At 39.7% G+C, this 17,344-nt stretch overlaps 1 protein-coding gene across 1 annotated transcript in view; it reads left to right on the top strand.

Annotated features, from left to right (window-relative positions):
• Positions 1–17,344, top strand: part of GFM1 (G elongation factor mitochondrial 1) — a 47,409-nt gene that overhangs the window by 1,723 nt on the left and 28,342 nt on the right. Inside the window, exons 2-8 of the mRNA XM_006152335.3 lie at positions 55–207; positions 1,102–1,234; positions 2,144–2,348; positions 4,102–4,218; positions 5,202–5,352; positions 9,954–10,111; positions 10,756–10,840. Coding sequence (XP_006152397.1) covers positions 55–207; positions 1,102–1,234; positions 2,144–2,348; positions 4,102–4,218; positions 5,202–5,352; positions 9,954–10,111; positions 10,756–10,840 — 1,002 coding nt within the window. The remainder of the gene's footprint in view (positions 1–54; positions 208–1,101; positions 1,235–2,143; positions 2,349–4,101; positions 4,219–5,201; positions 5,353–9,953; positions 10,112–10,755; positions 10,841–17,344) is intronic.

The raw sequence follows: 17,344 nt of genomic DNA on the forward strand, positions 1-17,344 counted from the left end.
TTTAAAAAAAAAAAAAAAAAGCATTAAATGGAGCTCCTTTTTTTTTTTTTGCAGGTTTATTGGAAGGCCTGTCGATGGTGTTCATCAGGAGTAATTCCTAATGAGAAAATACGAAATATTGGAATCTCAGCTCACATTGATTCTGGGAAAACTACATTAACAGAACGTGTGCTTTATTATACTGGCAGAATTGCAAAAATGCATGAGGTACGTGGTTCACGGTGGTCCCAGGTGAACTAGAGCTAATTGTTTCACAATTAGGATTTAATTAACTTTGCAAAACCAGCAAGATTAAAACAGTAGCAACTGTGGAACTTTAACCATAGTCACTTGCACAAATGGGGCAGCTCACGTTGACTTGAAATGTTCTAAGTAATCAGCTAGAGACTGTCACTGTGAGTATTCTGAACAGTTTGTCTTTTAAGAGTGTTAAGTCAATATGATATATCCTTAAGCAGCCATTAAAATAGTTTATATATAGTTTTTAATGATATGTGAAAATGTGTATAGTGTTAAGTAGAAAATGAGTTTAAAATGATATGTATTATCAATGGAATAGTTTATATATATTTTTATTTATATTTATATATATTTACATATATATAAATCAAAAATTATTTTAAAGACATCTTCAAATGCTCCTGAAGACATTACCATATCATTGAGTAATTTAACTCTTTAGGATATTTCTGCAAATGAAGGTGATCTTGATAAGTCATAGACTTTAAAAGCGGAATCCTTCCTGTGTAGTCCTCAGCATCCACATGGAGCAGAGCTGGGAAAGATCTGTCTTCTTGGGCATCTGGTTATGGCTCGATGCAAGCCTGTGGGCAGGGACAGTGCAGAGGGAGTGAGGATGCTGCTAAGACGAGGGTGATTGCTCTACCTTGCGCTTGTTGAGGACGGCCATGGAAAGGGTTTGGCAGTTAACACAGGGAAAAACCTGTAATCAGTTATCTATTTTATGAGGTAATATGGTTTGACAATTAGCTTATCGGAAAATTGTATAAGTTAACTGTGTTTCGGTTCCATCTCTGTAAAGACTTCTTCCTTCTTGGAATACAGGAACAGAGAAATCTGAATTGCTCTGCTTGTGTTTAGGTGAAAGGTAAAGATGGAGTTGGTGCTGTCATGGATTCCATGGAATTAGAGAGACAAAGAGGAATCACTATTCAGTCAGCAGCCACATATACCATGTGGAAAGATGTCAATATCAACATTATAGATACTCCTGGTGAGTTGCGTTTCTTGGTTTTATTGCATCTTCTTTTGGCAAAAACATACTTAGTTGTTTCTCCTATGTGACCCAGTTAATTGTGAATTAAATAAATTCTCAAAAATGTAACATTGCGGCCAACCAGTGGCATCGTGGTTGAGATGACTGGATCCCACATGGCCTATTGCATGTCTCGAGTCTAAGACATGCTGCCAGGAGTATGTATGTACCCAAAAGGAAGAGCATGGAAGAGAAGGGATCGTGGCTCTCTCCCCAGGTGGGTGGGGGTGGGATGGGGTGATTTCTCACTTTCTTTCTGTCTATTCTCCCTCCATTGCTCTCCTGAGAGGGCGTGTGCTCTCTAAAAAGTAACGCTGAGTTTCTACTGAAAAGACTGGCTTGGAAATTAGAGCATTTCATCCTTATGTGATTTCTATGAAAAATAGTGCAAGTAAATTGTGAGTAGGCAGGTTCTTGCCTTTTACATTTTCCAGCTGATTTTAGAGATGCCCATGTCCTAGTATCTTTTTTCTTTTGTAAAGAATTATCTTATTTAACTTTATTTATTCACTTAATATTTTAATTTGACCAGAGAGGGACATAGCGGGGGTTGGGGGCAGGGAAAGAGAAAGCAAACTGCCAGGTCTGGGACTCGAACTGCAGTCAGTCATGTGGGAGTCCAGTGCCTTAACCATCACGCCACCTGGCAGCCCTTGCTCTTGTATCTTCTTAAAATGATCTTGTTTGGGCCCTGGACCTTAGGGTGGGAAAGTAAATAAGGTATTCATGAGCTCAGGAATCTACATTCTAATGAGAAGACTTGGGTAATTGGCAGAGAGAGAGGAAAAAATAATCTTTTAGTAGTGCATTATGTTAAAAATTTAGACTGCTCTTTAAAACCCTCACATGCCTGTTTCTCACATTTAGGACATGTGGACTTCACAATAGAAGTTGAAAGAGCCCTCAGAGTGTTAGATGGTGCCATCCTTGTTCTCTGTGCGGTCGGAGGGGTGCAGTGCCAGACCATGACTGTCAATCGGCAGATGAAGCGCTACAACGTGCCTTTTCTAACTTTCATTAACAAACTGGACCGACTGGGCTCTAACCCAGCCAGGGCCCTGCAGCAAATGAGGTACTAAGCCCAAGAAACCAAGTGTGATGATCTGGGCAGCAAAGCTTCTATCAAGAAGGATGATTAATTCAGTGTCATCAAACTTGGTTCTGAAGTTTTAAAACTGTATTTATTTGAGTGACTTATTTGTTGGGTCATTGGAAAACTCGTGATGTATTTTTCTGTACAAAACCGTGTTGTGGCTTTTCCATAGACCCAACAGTAAATGGAACTCAATAGGTGGAGTCTTTCCAAGAAAATTCTCTTTGGTATTTATTTGATTGTTTTAATTTTTTTCCCTCTATTCCATTTATCTGCATTCATTCACATTTTGTGACTTCTGTTAAACAGATTTTGGAACTTCTAGATCTGGCCTCTGTGTCTTAACTTTTCTTAGTTTCTGTCTCTTCATTTTTGCACTAAGATATGAGAGAATTCTTCAGATTACTCTTCCAGTTTACTAATTTGATGATTATCTGTGTTCTTTCTGTTATATAGCCTGTGGGTTTTTTGGTTTGTTTTAACAATTATGTAGCTTTCATAAATTTTCTCTTTATTGCAACATCTTTAAACAGAAGTGATTTTCAAATCTTTGCATTTTCTTTTCTCTAGTAACTCTTGTTGGGGGTTAGTGCTATTTCTGGAGTTCATACTTCTCTTTTAGGCTATTGATTTCTTTCAATGTTTGGTGATTCTTACTGCTCTCTTCCTAGTTAGAAATTAGAGTGTAGAGTCAGTCATGGTAGCTGGAGCGTGTTTCTTTTCCAGTGAGTGCTCCCTGCAGAGAGCACAGCTTCTGTGCAGCGTGCCCGGCTGGTGGTGTGTCTGCCTCAAACATCCACCAAGAGTTTTCCTTTTAGAACTCCTTCTGAGCCAGCCCACGGCCTGATGGTTAAGGTTACCGGATCCTGCATGGTGACTGTGTGGTTCGAGTTCTGGACCTGGTGGCTTAAAAAACACACTGGGTGTCTGTGGCTGTGTGCACAAAATACCGAAAGGGAGAAATGTGGCATGACCATCCCCGTAGGGGATGCTTTCTCACTCTCTCCTCTCAGACTCTCTGAGGATAGAGGGTCACACCTCCCCCCCTGCCGGCTAATTTATAAAAACACAGAAACAGAAAACTCGTTTAGATGGCTGTGCTCATCTTTGGCGGAGTCAGTTGATCTAAACATGAGAGATGGTCTTGGCTATTCCTCTGTCCTGTAATTTCCCGGCCAGCCACTCACTTTTGCTCTCAGGAAATCTCATGGGAAAATACTTATTTTGGAGGTTTTCTCTTTTGGTTATCCAGCTAGGGTTGTGGTTACTGAGCTTGTGAGCTCAAGTGTCAGTCTTTTTCTAACTGTTTTATATTTTCAGTCCTGATCTTTTTTTTTTTTTTTTTTTTTTTTGGAGAGATTTTCACTGTAGGGCGCGTGCGCTCGCCAGACAGACAGAGAGAGACATAGAGACAGAAAGCGAGAAATCACCCCCCAGGGGGGATGGTCACGCCGCAATCCCTTCTCCTCCATTCTCCTCTCGGGATCTTGGGCACGCATGCACATGCGCCCGGCGTGAGTTTTAAGCCACCGGGTCTGGGACACGAACCGTGGTCGACTACGTGGGAGTCCAGCGACATAGCCATTATGCTAACTGCTGGTTCCCAGTCCTGATCTGCTTTTAACCCCCTTCTCAGTTTTACGATGTCTGTATTTGCTTATTTTTACATTTATTTGATCATTTCAGAGAGATTTGGGGAGATGAGGTAAGCAAGTGTATTTTTATGTTTCAGGTCTAAATTGAATCATAATGCAGCGTTTGTACAGATACCCATTGGCTTGGAGAGTAACTTTAAAGGCATCATAGATCTTATCGAGGAACAAGCCATCTATTTTGATGGAGACTTTGGGTAAGTGTTAAAAATACATTATTAAACTTACACATTTCAAAAAGCATCGAAGAGAAGGAAGGGACATTTAAAATTTTTTAAATGTAGATAAACTCATTTTTAAGTGTGATTGGGAGACTATTCTCTAAAATGATTTTGTTTAGGGGGGACTAGTAGGTGGCATGGATCTCACTTGGGTAGCTGTGTGGTTCAAGTCCTGAACCCAGGAGCTTGAAAATAATGCCAGGTGTGTGTGTGTGCCCCAAATCCCGAGAGGAAACTGGAGAAGGGATTGTAGTATGGCTCCCCAGGGGATGATTTGTCACTTTCCTGCACTCTTTCTTACTCTGGTGAGTGCACATGCCCTATAAAAAAAAGATTTTATTTACTGTCTTTTGGTCTAGTCACTCTCTGTTTTGCTTAGTATTCATTCTGAGAGAGAATATTACATTTGAGGTGATATGTAGGTTGAATATTCCTTATCCAAAATGCTTGGGATTAGAAACATTTTGAATTTTGAATTTTTTTTTTTAGATTTTGGCATATACACAGTCAGATATTTTGGGGATAGAATTTAAGCATGAGCATCAAATTTATTTATATTTCTTATATACTCTGGAGGTAATTTTATAGTATATTTTTGTACTGGATTGTTTTGTCTAAGATCTATAAGATGAAGGAGGTCAGGTATGGAGTTTTCCACTCATGACATAATGCTAGAAGTCAAAAAGTTTCAGATTTTGGAGCATTTTAGAGTTCAGATTTTTGGATTAAGGATGGAACCTGTAATATAAACTCAAGCAAATTGCTTTACCTGTTTATTTTTGCCCACTATTCTATATGAATTTTAAAGGTACACATTAGTCTTATTTGCTATTTTAATGGGAATATATCAGAACTCTACCTTATCTAAAACAGTATTTTAGCCATTAAAGTTTTTCATTGGTGTTTTTATGTTAATTGGATAGTCTTTAAGTACCAAAATGAAACATTTCATTTCTTAGTCAGATTGTGCGATATGGTGAAATTCCACCTGAACTGAGGGCAGCAGCAGCCGACCACCGGCAGGAACTAATTGAATGTGTTGCCAATTCAGATGAGCAGCTTGGCGAGCTATTCCTAGAAGAAAAAATCCCCTCTGTTTCTGATTTAAAGGCAAGTGCTCTTTAAATAAGTCATATATTAACCAGCCAAATAAATTTTTGGTGGGGAACGGCTATGATACTTTTGTGCATGGACTGTTACAGTTTGGATGATGGTTTGTCCTCCAAAGTTTCATGATTTGGAATTCAATGTTGGGAGGTGGTGAGGTCCAGTGGGTAGTGACTGGATCTTGGTGATTGCGTTATCACAGCAACATTCTCATGAATAGAGCACTGATGTTTGGGGGGTACTCAGTGATTTATAGCTCTTGCAAGAAGAGGTCGGTTCTCCTGAGTGCCCTCTGCAGCTCACCGTTTGTACCCACCCACCTTCCTGTCCGCTTGTTTTAGCCATGTTGTAGGCTGGCCTGACATCAGCCTTAAACTTTCTGGCTTTCTAGTCTCCGACATTCTGAGTCAGTAAATCTCCGTTTCTTTAAAAATCACCCGGTCACAGATATTCCTGTTAGAGATGCAATAACAAACTAAGATAGGCTTTAGTAATGTTACTGAGTACATTTAACATAATTGGTTTCCTCTAAAAATACTCGATGTGCATGTTACCTTTTTTAAAGAATGTAGAATAATGGTACTAGGGGTTAGGAGAGGGCGTTATGGGGAGTTATCACTTCGTGGTTATGGAGTTTCCGTTTGGGGTGATGAAAAAGTTGTGGAGATGACTAGTGGTGATGGTGGTACAATGTTATGAATGTACTTGTTGCCACTAAACTGTACATTTAAAAATGGCTAAAATGGGCCAGTTCCATAGCCTAGTGGTTTAGGGACCTGAATCCCACATGAACAACCAGTTCGAATCCTGGCCCCTGTGGCTTGAAAAGCATGCTGGGACCATGTGCGTGTTTATTCCAAATCCCAACAGGGTAGAGGAATGGGGAGAAGGGATTTCAGTGTGACCATGCCCCACTGGAGGTTGCCACTATCCTCACCCTCGCCAATACATGTGCCCTTTGGTGATTTTTTTCTTAATGCCTAGCAATGGGATACATATTCCTGTCATGACTTAGGAAGGGGTAGGACTACAGAACATGTGGGGATGGGTTTCTGGAGGGTATAAAGATGAAAATATATTTTGAAAGATAAAAGAAATTCATTAGGGTTAATCCATGTATTTTGATGACAGTAACTACATCAATAATAATGACTGGAAGGTGAAGGAGAAAATTTTTTTTTTTTGGAGAGATTTTCACTGTAGGGCGCGTGTGCTCGCCAGACAGAGAGAGAGAGACATAGAGACAGAAAGCGAGAAATCACCCCCCAGGGGGGATGGTCACGCCGCAATCCCTTCTCCTCCATTCTCCTCTCGGGATCTTGGGCACACACGCACACGCGCCCGGCGTGAGTTTTAAGCCACCGGGTCCTGGACATGAACCGCGGTCGACTACGTGGGCGTCCAGCGACATAGCCATTACGCTAACTGCTGGTTCCCAAGGTGAAAATATTTACCAAAAAAATTTCTTTGATTTCTTCTTCTTTTCTCTTTTTAGGTTTTTACCTTAGGGTGTGTGCACTCACCAGAGAGACAGAAACAGTGAGAGGGAAAGTGAGAAATAATCCCCCAGGAAGGACATCCATACTGCAATCCCTTTTCCTCCATTCTCCTCCCAGGATCTTGGGCATGCACGTACACATGCTAGGCATGATTTTCAAGCCCCTGGGTTTGGGACTTGAACTGCAGTTGGCCATGTGGGAGTCCAGCGATGTCATTGCTATGCCATCTTCTTTTTTATGTGTCTCTTTTGCTCACAGAGATGAGTAGTAGTGACAGGATTTTTCGACTGCATTAGCATTAGAAATGGCTTTTTCTCTCAATTTGGCGTTGATATCTACTCTGCCTAGTACTATTTCATGTTGTCACATTTCTTCTTGACTGCAGGCCCAGGTCTACTGCCCACATCATTAGTCTCTGGCCCTAATCCCTTGTCATGCTGCTGAGTCAGGGTCAAATGAATGTATCTTTTTGCATTTCAGGAATTTTGGAACATCATTATACATAAACTAGTTACTCATTTGTACAGGCTGATGTGGGACCTCTACTTCTGTGCCACCTCCATGCTAAGTGTTTTCCAAGCCATCCTGCTCAGGCCCAGAAGTTTCTGTTTGGCAAATTTCAGCAGAAACCCTCAAATCGTAACCTGTTTTTGTTTTCTTTCTCTGAGTCTTCTGTCTGTCCATTCGTAGGGCCTGCTTGGTCTCCACATTGCTCCCCTCATGTGAGCTCTGTTGTTAGTCTTCTGTTTATCACTTCATCTTGCTCTCTTGGACCCATGCTAGTTTCTTTGGGTATGTATTTTTCACACAGGAGATCTTTCTGATGCTTCCCTGATAGGATTCAGGTCCCTTTTCATTAAAGATGAGGTCATTTTCGGGACCAGCAGATGGCGTAATGGTTATGTCGCTGGACCCCAATGTAGTCGATCGCAATATGAGTCCCAGACCCAGCAGCTTAAATTCACACCAGGGGTGTGTGTGTGTGTGTGTGTGTGTGTGTGTGTGTGTGTATGCATGCATGCATGCGTATGTGCCCAAGATCTCGAGAGGAAAATGGAGGAGAGGGAATTGCGGTATGGCCATCCCCCTGGGGGGTGATTTCTTGTGTAAGTTAAGAAAATGAGCGGAAATCTTGGAAAACTAGATATTTGGTTAGGTTGGTGTATAGGATAATTTCTTGTTTCTTTTTTAAGAGAGAGAATTTTGCTGTAGGGCATGTGTGCTCACCAAAAAGAGAGAGACAGAAGGTGAGAAATCACCCCCCAGCGGGGATGGCTTCTGCAGTCCCTTCGCCTCCATTCTCCTCTTGGGATTTGGGGCATGCACATACACGCGCCTGGTGTGAGTTTTAACCTGCCAGGTCCGGGACTCAAACCGTGGTCAACTGCATGCAAGTCCAGCTTCGTAACCATTACACCATGTGCTGGTGCCCTGTGGTGGTTTCAGTTCCTTCCTTTTTCTGTTTACCTACCACCCTCAAATGTCTCTGCTTCTGTTCTGTGGATATAAAGTAAGCATGATAAGGTTAGAATGTGTGCTTCCTTGCACATTAGGGAGGGTCCTATGCGGCCAGGTAACTTACAATAGCCTAAGTAGTTAGTGACCTAGCCACTTCCACATTCCTAGTCACAGTCAAAGCCAAGTCTTAAAAATAGTTTCAAATCATATTTACTTCTCATGTGTCTTTTCCCCTTTCATATTCTTATTGCGCTCAGCTGTTACCCTGCATGTCATTAGGGTGATGTTTAGAGATCGTGGCTATAAATGTTTTCCTTTAGACTTTTTAGGGATAACAGGTTTGCTCTCAGTTCATGAGGTCTGAGAATTAGTTGTAGACTGCCTCCAGATTCTCAGTGACAGGCCGTGGCCACCACACCTCTGTTGTCCTCCAGCTGCCTGAGCTAAAGCTCCACACGTGCTCTGAGGCCTCATGAGCCACAGGCTGCAGTGCTTGTGCTAAGGGATGAGGCAGGACCTAGAGATCAGTGTTTAAGAGGCTATCATAGCTCTTCATTTATGAATGTTGTTACTGTTTGTTTTCCTAGTTTCTTTTAAAAAAAGAAAAAAGTAAGTTAATGAAATGTTTTTTAGAGCCAGGTAATAGTGTGATAGTTACAGTGGCTAGATCCCTCATGGCTGACTGTGTGGTTTGAGTTTCATGTCCTGCGGCTTGAAAAATATATGCCAGGCATGTGTGGGTGTGTGCATGCGTGTGCGCCTAAAATCCTGACAGGAGAGTGGAGAGGAAGGGATTGCAGTGTAGCTATCCCTGCTAGAGGGTGCCTTTCCCTCTCTCTCCCTCTTTTTTTCTCCAGTAAGCATATGCACCTTATAGCAAAATTTGTTTAAAAAATGTTTTTTAGGGGCCAGTATTGGTGTAGTGGTTAAGGCAGTGGAGTCTCACATGAGCAACTATAATTCAAGTCTTGGACCCGGAGGCTTGAAAATCACGCCTGATGCGTGTACACTGATGGCCAAAATCCCAAGAGGAGAAGGGATTGCGGTGTGGCCATCTCCCCTGGAGGAGAGTGATTTCTCACTTTCTCTCTCATTGTCTCTCTCTCTCTCTCTCCGGTAAGTGCATGAGCTCTATGGCAAAAAATCAAGAAAAAAAAAAGTTTCTAATATATAATATTTTCATACAGTTTAAGCATTCAAAAAGTATACAAAATTATATAATAGAAGCTCTCCTGCCCTTATTGCCCATCTCCCCACTTCTCTCTTCTCTATAGCCTAAGCAGGTTACCAGTTAATAGTTTCAGGTGTATCTTTCCAGAGATTTTGGTTTTTGCACATAAATTGCTTTTTCCTCTATTTTGCACAATTGTTAACGTATTGTTTTGTACCATTCTGTGTGTGTTTCTATTTTCTATGTTTATATTTTATTTTTGCTAAATCAAAAGTTAGCGATTCTAAGCCTGTTGAAAGCGGTTGTACAATAAATTACTTTGCGTGTGTGTTTTGACCTGAATTTAGTCTCCACTAGAGCCAGAACTCCAAAGAATATCCTTCATTTTATCATTTGTTGGTTCATAGTTGACCTGAAGCAAAAAGTGTAGTTTTAACATTGACTAATAATTAAATTCTTTCCTTTTGTTTTTGTAGCTTGCAATCCGAAGAGCTACTCTAAATAGATCATTTACTCCTGTGTTTGTGGGAAGTGCCTTGAAGAACAAAGGAGTCCAGCCTCTTTTAGATGCAGTTTTAGAATACCTCCCAAATCCATCTGAAGTCCAGAATTATGCTATTCTTAATCAAGAGGGGTAAGTCTTGCAAATTGAATTAAAGTTTGTCCAGAAATACTCTATCGCTTATACACTGTGAGGGAATTTAAAGATGATTGTCACCACTGTTTGCAGTCATATTTTTAACAAAAATTTTAAGTAAAAATCTGTTTTAAAACTCTCATTGAAAGGACCAGCAGATGGCATAATGCTTATGTCGCTGGTCTCATACATGGTTAACTGCGGTTTGAGTCCCGGACCTGGTGGCTTGATATTCACCCCTAGCACATGTGCATGTATGCTCAGAATCCTGAGAGGAGAATGAGGAGAAGGGATTGCAGCATGGGCATCCCCCCTGGGGTGATTTCTCTCTCTCTGTGTCTCCGGCAAGTGCACACACCCTATAGCAAAATCTCTCTTAGGAAAAAAAAAAAAAAAAAAAACTCTCATTGATAATTTTCTCTTGTTCTTATACCATGGCATGTCTGTTTTTTAGTCTGGTTAGTCCTGTCATTATGTAGTAACAGCCCTAAGAACTTATGGATTTTTTCAGTGAAATTTCACTTACATGTGAGGTCAGGTGTTGAGCTCACATGTGCTTTTTCTCAGGTAATACTCTGTAAAATTGATATAAAATTAGCATCAAATATATCTCATAGATTTGTATTTCTTTTTATTTTAAGTGATTCAAAAGAAAAGACCAAAATCTTAATGAATTCCCAAAGAGACAGTTCCCACCCATTTGTAGGCCTGGCTTTTAAACTGGAGGTAAGTTGCTGTTTTTCCGTTTATTTTACTATCGGTAGAAATTTTCTTTTAGGTCTTTCTTCCCATTTTACAAAATGATGCTGGGGCGTGGCAGTTGAGGCACCTGGGTCCCACATAGCAGACTGCTCAGTTCGAGCCCTGGATCTGGTTGCTTAAAAAACACACTGGGCTGTGTGTGTGCACATGTCCAAAATTTCGAAAGGAGAGAGAAATGGAGGAGAAGAGATTGCAGTGTGACCATTCCTCGGGGGTGCTTTTTCACTTTCCTTCTCTCCTTTTCTCTGTCTCTCTCTGGTGAGCACACATACCCTTTGGCAGAAAAAAAAAAAAAAAAGGAAGAAAGAAATGACTCTGTGCCCCTTATGACAGATTTGGAAAATAGGAAGAGTTGAAAAAACAAAGAATTTCTGAAGTCTAACACTTAGTAAGCCCTAATACTCAGATGGTAGTTCTTTATTGTTAGGTGTATTTCCTTCCGGTTTCTTTTTCTTTTGCAGTTTTAAATTTAAATTTGTATATTAATCATAGTAGTTGTACAGTTTTTTTCTTGCTGTTTTTATTTAATATCACAATAAATATGGCCCATGTTTCTACAAATAGTTTAAATATTTTAATGACAGCATACTATTTTTATCGAGTAGATATACTATAGCTTGCTTAAAATTACCTAATTATTGGACATTTATATTGTTTCCAGGTTTTTACTGTTATAAATAACATTGGATTCACTTCTAGAAATTGGTCCTCAAGAACTAATAAAGGGTAGTGTATTGGGACCAGCAGTTAGCATAATGGCTATGTTGCTGAACTCCCATGTAGTTGACCGTGGTTCGAGTCCCGGACCTGGTGGCTTAAACTCACGCTGGGAGCGTGTGCATGCGTGCCCAAGATCCTGAGAGGAGAAGGGATTTTGGTGTGGCCATCCCCCCGGGGGGTGATTTCTTGCTTTCTGTCTCTCTGTCTCTTTCTGTCTTTCTGGCAAGCATACATGCCCTATAGCAAAACACTCTAAAAAAAAAAGAAGGGTAGTGTGTTAATTTCATCTTCAGTTCACTTATTTTTATTTATAAAATGGAAATGTTATAAACAATTGAAAATGCCCAGGAGTTAACAGATGGATTAAATAAACTTTGAGGTACATTCTTATAGTAGAACATTATTCAGACTTTAAAAATTATATTGAGATGCCTTTTTCCTTTCACATGGAAACATGTTTATGATTTTAAAAAAAGAAAACACTTCTTTTAGGAGGTACATAGATTTACACAAAAGTTATCAAGATAACACAGAGAATTCCTTTGTATCCTGCATCCAGTTTCCTCTTGTTAATATATATAGTCACACAAATGGGCTAATACTAGTATATTATTATTAACTTAAATCCATACTTTGAGTTTTTTAGTGTTTACCTATATTCTCCTTTCATGTCAGTATCCCATCCAGGATAGCAGATTATATTTAGTCATCATGTCTTCTTAAGCTCCTCTAAACCATAGGCGTCTCTCAGACATTCCTTGTGTCTCTGGACCCTGACATTCTAAAACTTTTGAGAGAGCAAGAGGGAGAAAGAGGCACTTCCAGCAGGGTCTTAATGCCCTCATCCAGCCCTTGCCTTCACCAGCGCAGACCATGAGTCTGCCTAGGGGAGCCTTGGGACACAGACCCAGAACCTTCCTCTGTGAGTCCAGCATCACCACCTGGCCCGACTGCCATTTTTGAGAAGTACTATTCAAGAGTTTTGGAGAGTGTCCCTCAATTTTAGTTCATTTGATATTTCTCTCTTGATTAGCTTGGGATCATGTGTTTTTAGGAGGATGACCATAAGGGTTAAGTTTCATTTTGGTCACATTGTTATCAAAGGTACAGACTGTCATCATGACTTAGCATTGTCATTGTTAACCTTGATCACCTGAGTAATGTTTGTCAGATTGCTGTGCAGTAAAATTACTCTTTATTTATTTATTTTTTTTTTTTTTAGAGGTTTTTGCTGTAGGGCACATGCACTTGCCAGACAGAGAGACAGAAAGCGAGAAATCACCCCCCGGAGGGATGGCCATGCCATTATCCCTTCTTCTCCATTCTCTTCTCAGGATCTTGGGCACACACGCATATGTGCCCAGCGTGAGTTTAAGCCACCAGGTCTGGGACACCAATTGCAGTCAACTACGTGGGAGTCCAGCGACATAACCATTACACTAACTGCTGGTCGAAGTTACTCACTCTTTCTCCCTTTACTGCAGGGTTTGGAAAGCGTCACTGTGTTTGGTGCGCACCTAAGGTGCGGCAGATTATGCTCTACTACCTTGAGGGAACAGGGACTACATAAACTGTTTCAAATTCTTCTGAATGAGAGAGTTATATTTTTCCCCCATGTATTTATTCAGTCAGGCCTTTATTTCATCAGTATGTACACATTGGTGTTTATTTTGTATTTTAGATTTATAATCCAGTAGTCTGTTGCTTATTTTGTTGCCCAAATTGACTAGGTTTGGCCATTGGGAAATTTTTCAATTGACTTGGTGTCCCTTTGACATCTTCCAGTGTTTTTCTTTTCCTTTTCTTTTTCCTTTTTTTTTTTTTTTTAGAAGAGAAAGGGAAAAGGAAAGGGAGAGAAATAGAGAGAGGTATCCTTGACAGGGTCTTACTGTGTCTCTATCCTCCTGCCCCAGCGTCCCGGTTTGCTAGAATTAGAGGTACATGCAACCATAGCGGCATGCTCAGGGTGGCCAGGGGACTGCAGCTGGGCCTCCCATGCAGCTTCCAGCCATTTGAGTGGCGACACTGCCTGTGCACCACCATCGCTGGGCCTGTTCTGCTTTTTTGAATACTTAACTATTTTCTGGCACAAGATGCTCCAGGCTTATCTTGTGTATCCATGTCCCAGCCCTGGAATCAGCCATTTCTTCAAGGAATGCTAGTTCCTTTTTATGGAGAATGGTATTAGAAACCAAAGTGTGGGCACTGGATGTGTTTTTTGTTGAGGTGCTGTTGCTCTTGTTTGCAATTAGAAAGAAATAGTAGATAAATTGGAAGTGTTACGTGTTTATTTCTGAGGCAGGATTATATTTTGGAAGCCCTTCTCTACCCTAAATAAAGTTTTTACAGTATATTTTACAGTGTACTTTTTATAATGTACAATACATATTGTATCCTCTGTAAAAAATAATTTTAAATTAAAAAGTAGAAATAACATTGCATACATTTTTAAAGATAATTATTTTAGGACCATTTTCTTAAGATTCCTAGAATAGTGGTTATTGAGTTAAAAGTGTAAAATATTTTAATATTTAATGGTTTATATTGTCAGATTGCTTTTATGCTCTCAGAAGTAATGTATTGGAGTTTTTCAATGAATCTGTGACAGCATTAATACTTTTTTGGGGGGAGATTTTTGCTGTAGGGCACATGTGCTCACCAGACAGAGAAAGAGAGACAGAAAGAGAGAAATCATCCTCCAGGGGGTGGCCATACTGTAATCCATTCTCCTCCCTTTCCCCCTTGGGATCTTGGGCTTGCATGTGCTCAGGTGCCCAACTTGAATTTTAAGCCACCAGGTCCAGGACTCAAACCACTATTGGCTACATGGGAGTCCAGCAACATAACTGTTACACCATCTGCTGGTCCCCATACTTTTTTGTTTTTATTTTGTGTTTTTAGAGAGAGATCTTTGTTATATGCTTTTTTTCTTTTTTTTTTTTTTTTTTAGAAGAGAAAGGGAAAAGGAAAGGGAGAGAAATAGAGAGAGGTATCCTTGACAGGGTCTTACTGTGTCTCTATCCTCCTGCCCCAGCGTCCCGGTTTGCTAGAATTAGAGGTACATGCAACCATAGCGGCATGCTCAGGGTGGCCAGGGGACTGCAGCTGGGCCTCCCATGCAGCTTCCAGCCATTTGAGTGGCGACACTGCCTGTGCACCACCATCGCTGGGCCTGTTCTGCTTTTTTGAATACTTAACTATTTTCTGGCACAAGATGCTCCAGGCTTATCTTGTGTATCCATGTCCCAGCCCTGGAATCAGCCATTTCTTCAAGGAATGCTAGTTCCTTTTTATGGAGAATGGTATTAGAAACCAAAGTGTGGGCACTGGATGTGTTTTTTGTTGAGGTGCTGTTGCTCTTGTTTGCAATTAGAAAGAAATAGTAGATAAATTGGAAGTGTTACGTGTTTATTTCTGAGGCAGGATTATATTTTGGAAGCCCTTCTCTACCCTAAATAAAGTTTTTACAGTATATTTTACAGTGTACTTTTTATAATGTACAATACATATTTTATCCTCTGTAAAAAATAATTTTAAATTAAAAAGTAGAAATAACATTGCATACATTTTTAAAGATAATTATTTTAGGACCATTTTCTTAAGATTCCTAGAATAGTGGTTATTGAGTTAAAAGTGTAAAATATTTTAATATTTAATGGTTTATATTGTCAGATTGCTTTTATGCTCTCAGAAGTAATGTATTGGAGTTTTTCAATGAATCTGTGACAGCATTAATACTTTTTTGGGGGGAGATTTTTGCTGTAGGGCACATGTGCTCACCAGACAGAGAAAGAGAGACAGAAAGAGAGAAATCATCCTCCAGGGGGTGGCCATACTGTAATCCATTCTCCTCCCTTTCCCCCTTGGGATCTTGGGCTTGCATGTGCTCAGGTGCCCAACTTGAATTTTAAGCCACCAGGTCCAGGACTCAAACCACTATTGGCTACATGGGAGTCCAGCAACATAACTGTTACACCATCTGCTGGTCCCCATACTTTTTTGTTTTTATTTTGTGTTTTTAGAGAGAGATCTTTGTTATATGCTTACTAGAGAGGCATAGAGAGAAACAAGAAGTCACCCCCTGGCTGGATGACCACACCACAATCCCTTCTCCATTCTCCTCCTGGGATTTTGGACACACACACACACATACACACACACACACACACACACACGCCTGGCGTGAGTTTCAAGCCACTCAAACCACGGTTGGCCATGTGGGAGTTCAGCACCTTAACCACTATGCTACCTGCTGGCCCCAGCATTGATACTATTTTAGAATCATTGCTGATTTAATAAATAAAATCATATTTCATCTTGCCTTAATTCCTAAAGACAAAGTCTTTTCCAATATGTTTACTATGTGGGTACATTTCCTTTTTTGTAATTACCTTTTTATTTCCTTTGTCCTTTTTAAAAAACTAGGATGAGAGTGTTTACTTATTTGTACCAGCTTTCTTTAATAAAGTTGATTTTCTTGGAGTACTGAGCAGTTTAAAATTTATCAGGTCAAATGTATTCATCTTTTTTCGTCATTCTTTCATTTTTAATTTTGGAAACCTTCTTTTTATGTATCTTGTCAGTATTTACTTTTGTTTCTTCTCCTTTTTTTCATCATTAATTCGTCTGAAATTTGTTTTGCACATGCTATGAGGTTGGATCTAAATGAATCTCTTCTGCTCCCAAGTAGAAAACCAGTCATCCATTTACTAGTTGATGAATATTAATTTTATTTCCCATTGATTTATCATGTATTCTTGATCATCTATTGACAGGTACATTTTATATCTGAGATATTTATGCTATATAGGCTGTTCAGTCTAATTTTTGTTCATCTGTACTTCCCAAGTTTTTAAGCATTTTAATGTTTTTATATTGGTCAGTATTAATTTCTCCTCAGTTCCATAATTTTTGAAAAATTTTCATTTTTACTCATTTCTTTCTCTTACTGAATTTAAAAATCACTAGTCAAGGGGCCAGCAGGTGATGTGATGGTTAAGGTGCTAAATTACCACATGGGTGACCACGGTTCAAGTCCCAGATGCAGTGGCTTGAAAATCACTCTGGGTATTTGTGTGTGTGTGTGCAGGATCCTGAGCGGAGAATGGAGGAGAAAGGATTGCAGTGTGTCTTCCCCCCCCAGGGTGTGTTTCTCACTTTCTCTCTGTCCCTCCCTCCCTCTCTCTCTCTCTCTCTCTCTCTCCAGCGAGTACACTTGCCCTTCGGGAAAACAGAAATTGCTAATCAAATGTATAAAAAAATTATTTTGAGATTTTAATTGCTATTATTTTAAGCCTGTAAGTTAATAGGTTTATGTTAATGTAATGTTTGGCAGCTTTTAAGTAAGTATCAAATTAGCCCATGTTGGTATGTGTAGTCACTTCACAAAACTCTTATTTGTTTAGTTTTCCACATATTATCAAAGATTGTTTTAGATGTACAATACACTATTTTTTTGTAGCATTTTTGTTGTTTTTATGTTAAAATTTTTTTCATGTCTTGTATTAAACTGAAGTTACAAAGTTAAGTTAGAAGGCAAGAGGATATGTCCTTATGTGAACAATTTAAGAACTTTTTTCTAATAACTTTGATTTGTGAGAAACCAGTAACATTATCTTGAATTATAATACTAAAAAGATGGCTCAGCATCAACCATGTAATTTAACTTGTTTACGTTCAAAGATAGCATTAAAGTAGTTGATGACAGTTAACTGAAATGCTTACATAAGGCGGACTACTGAACAGTCG

This window comes from Tupaia chinensis, unplaced genomic scaffold (assembly GCF_000334495.1).
Source record: "Tupaia chinensis unplaced genomic scaffold, TupChi_1.0 Scaffold000349_1, whole genome shotgun sequence".
NCBI lineage: Eukaryota > Metazoa > Chordata > Mammalia > Scandentia > Tupaiidae > Tupaia > Tupaia belangeri.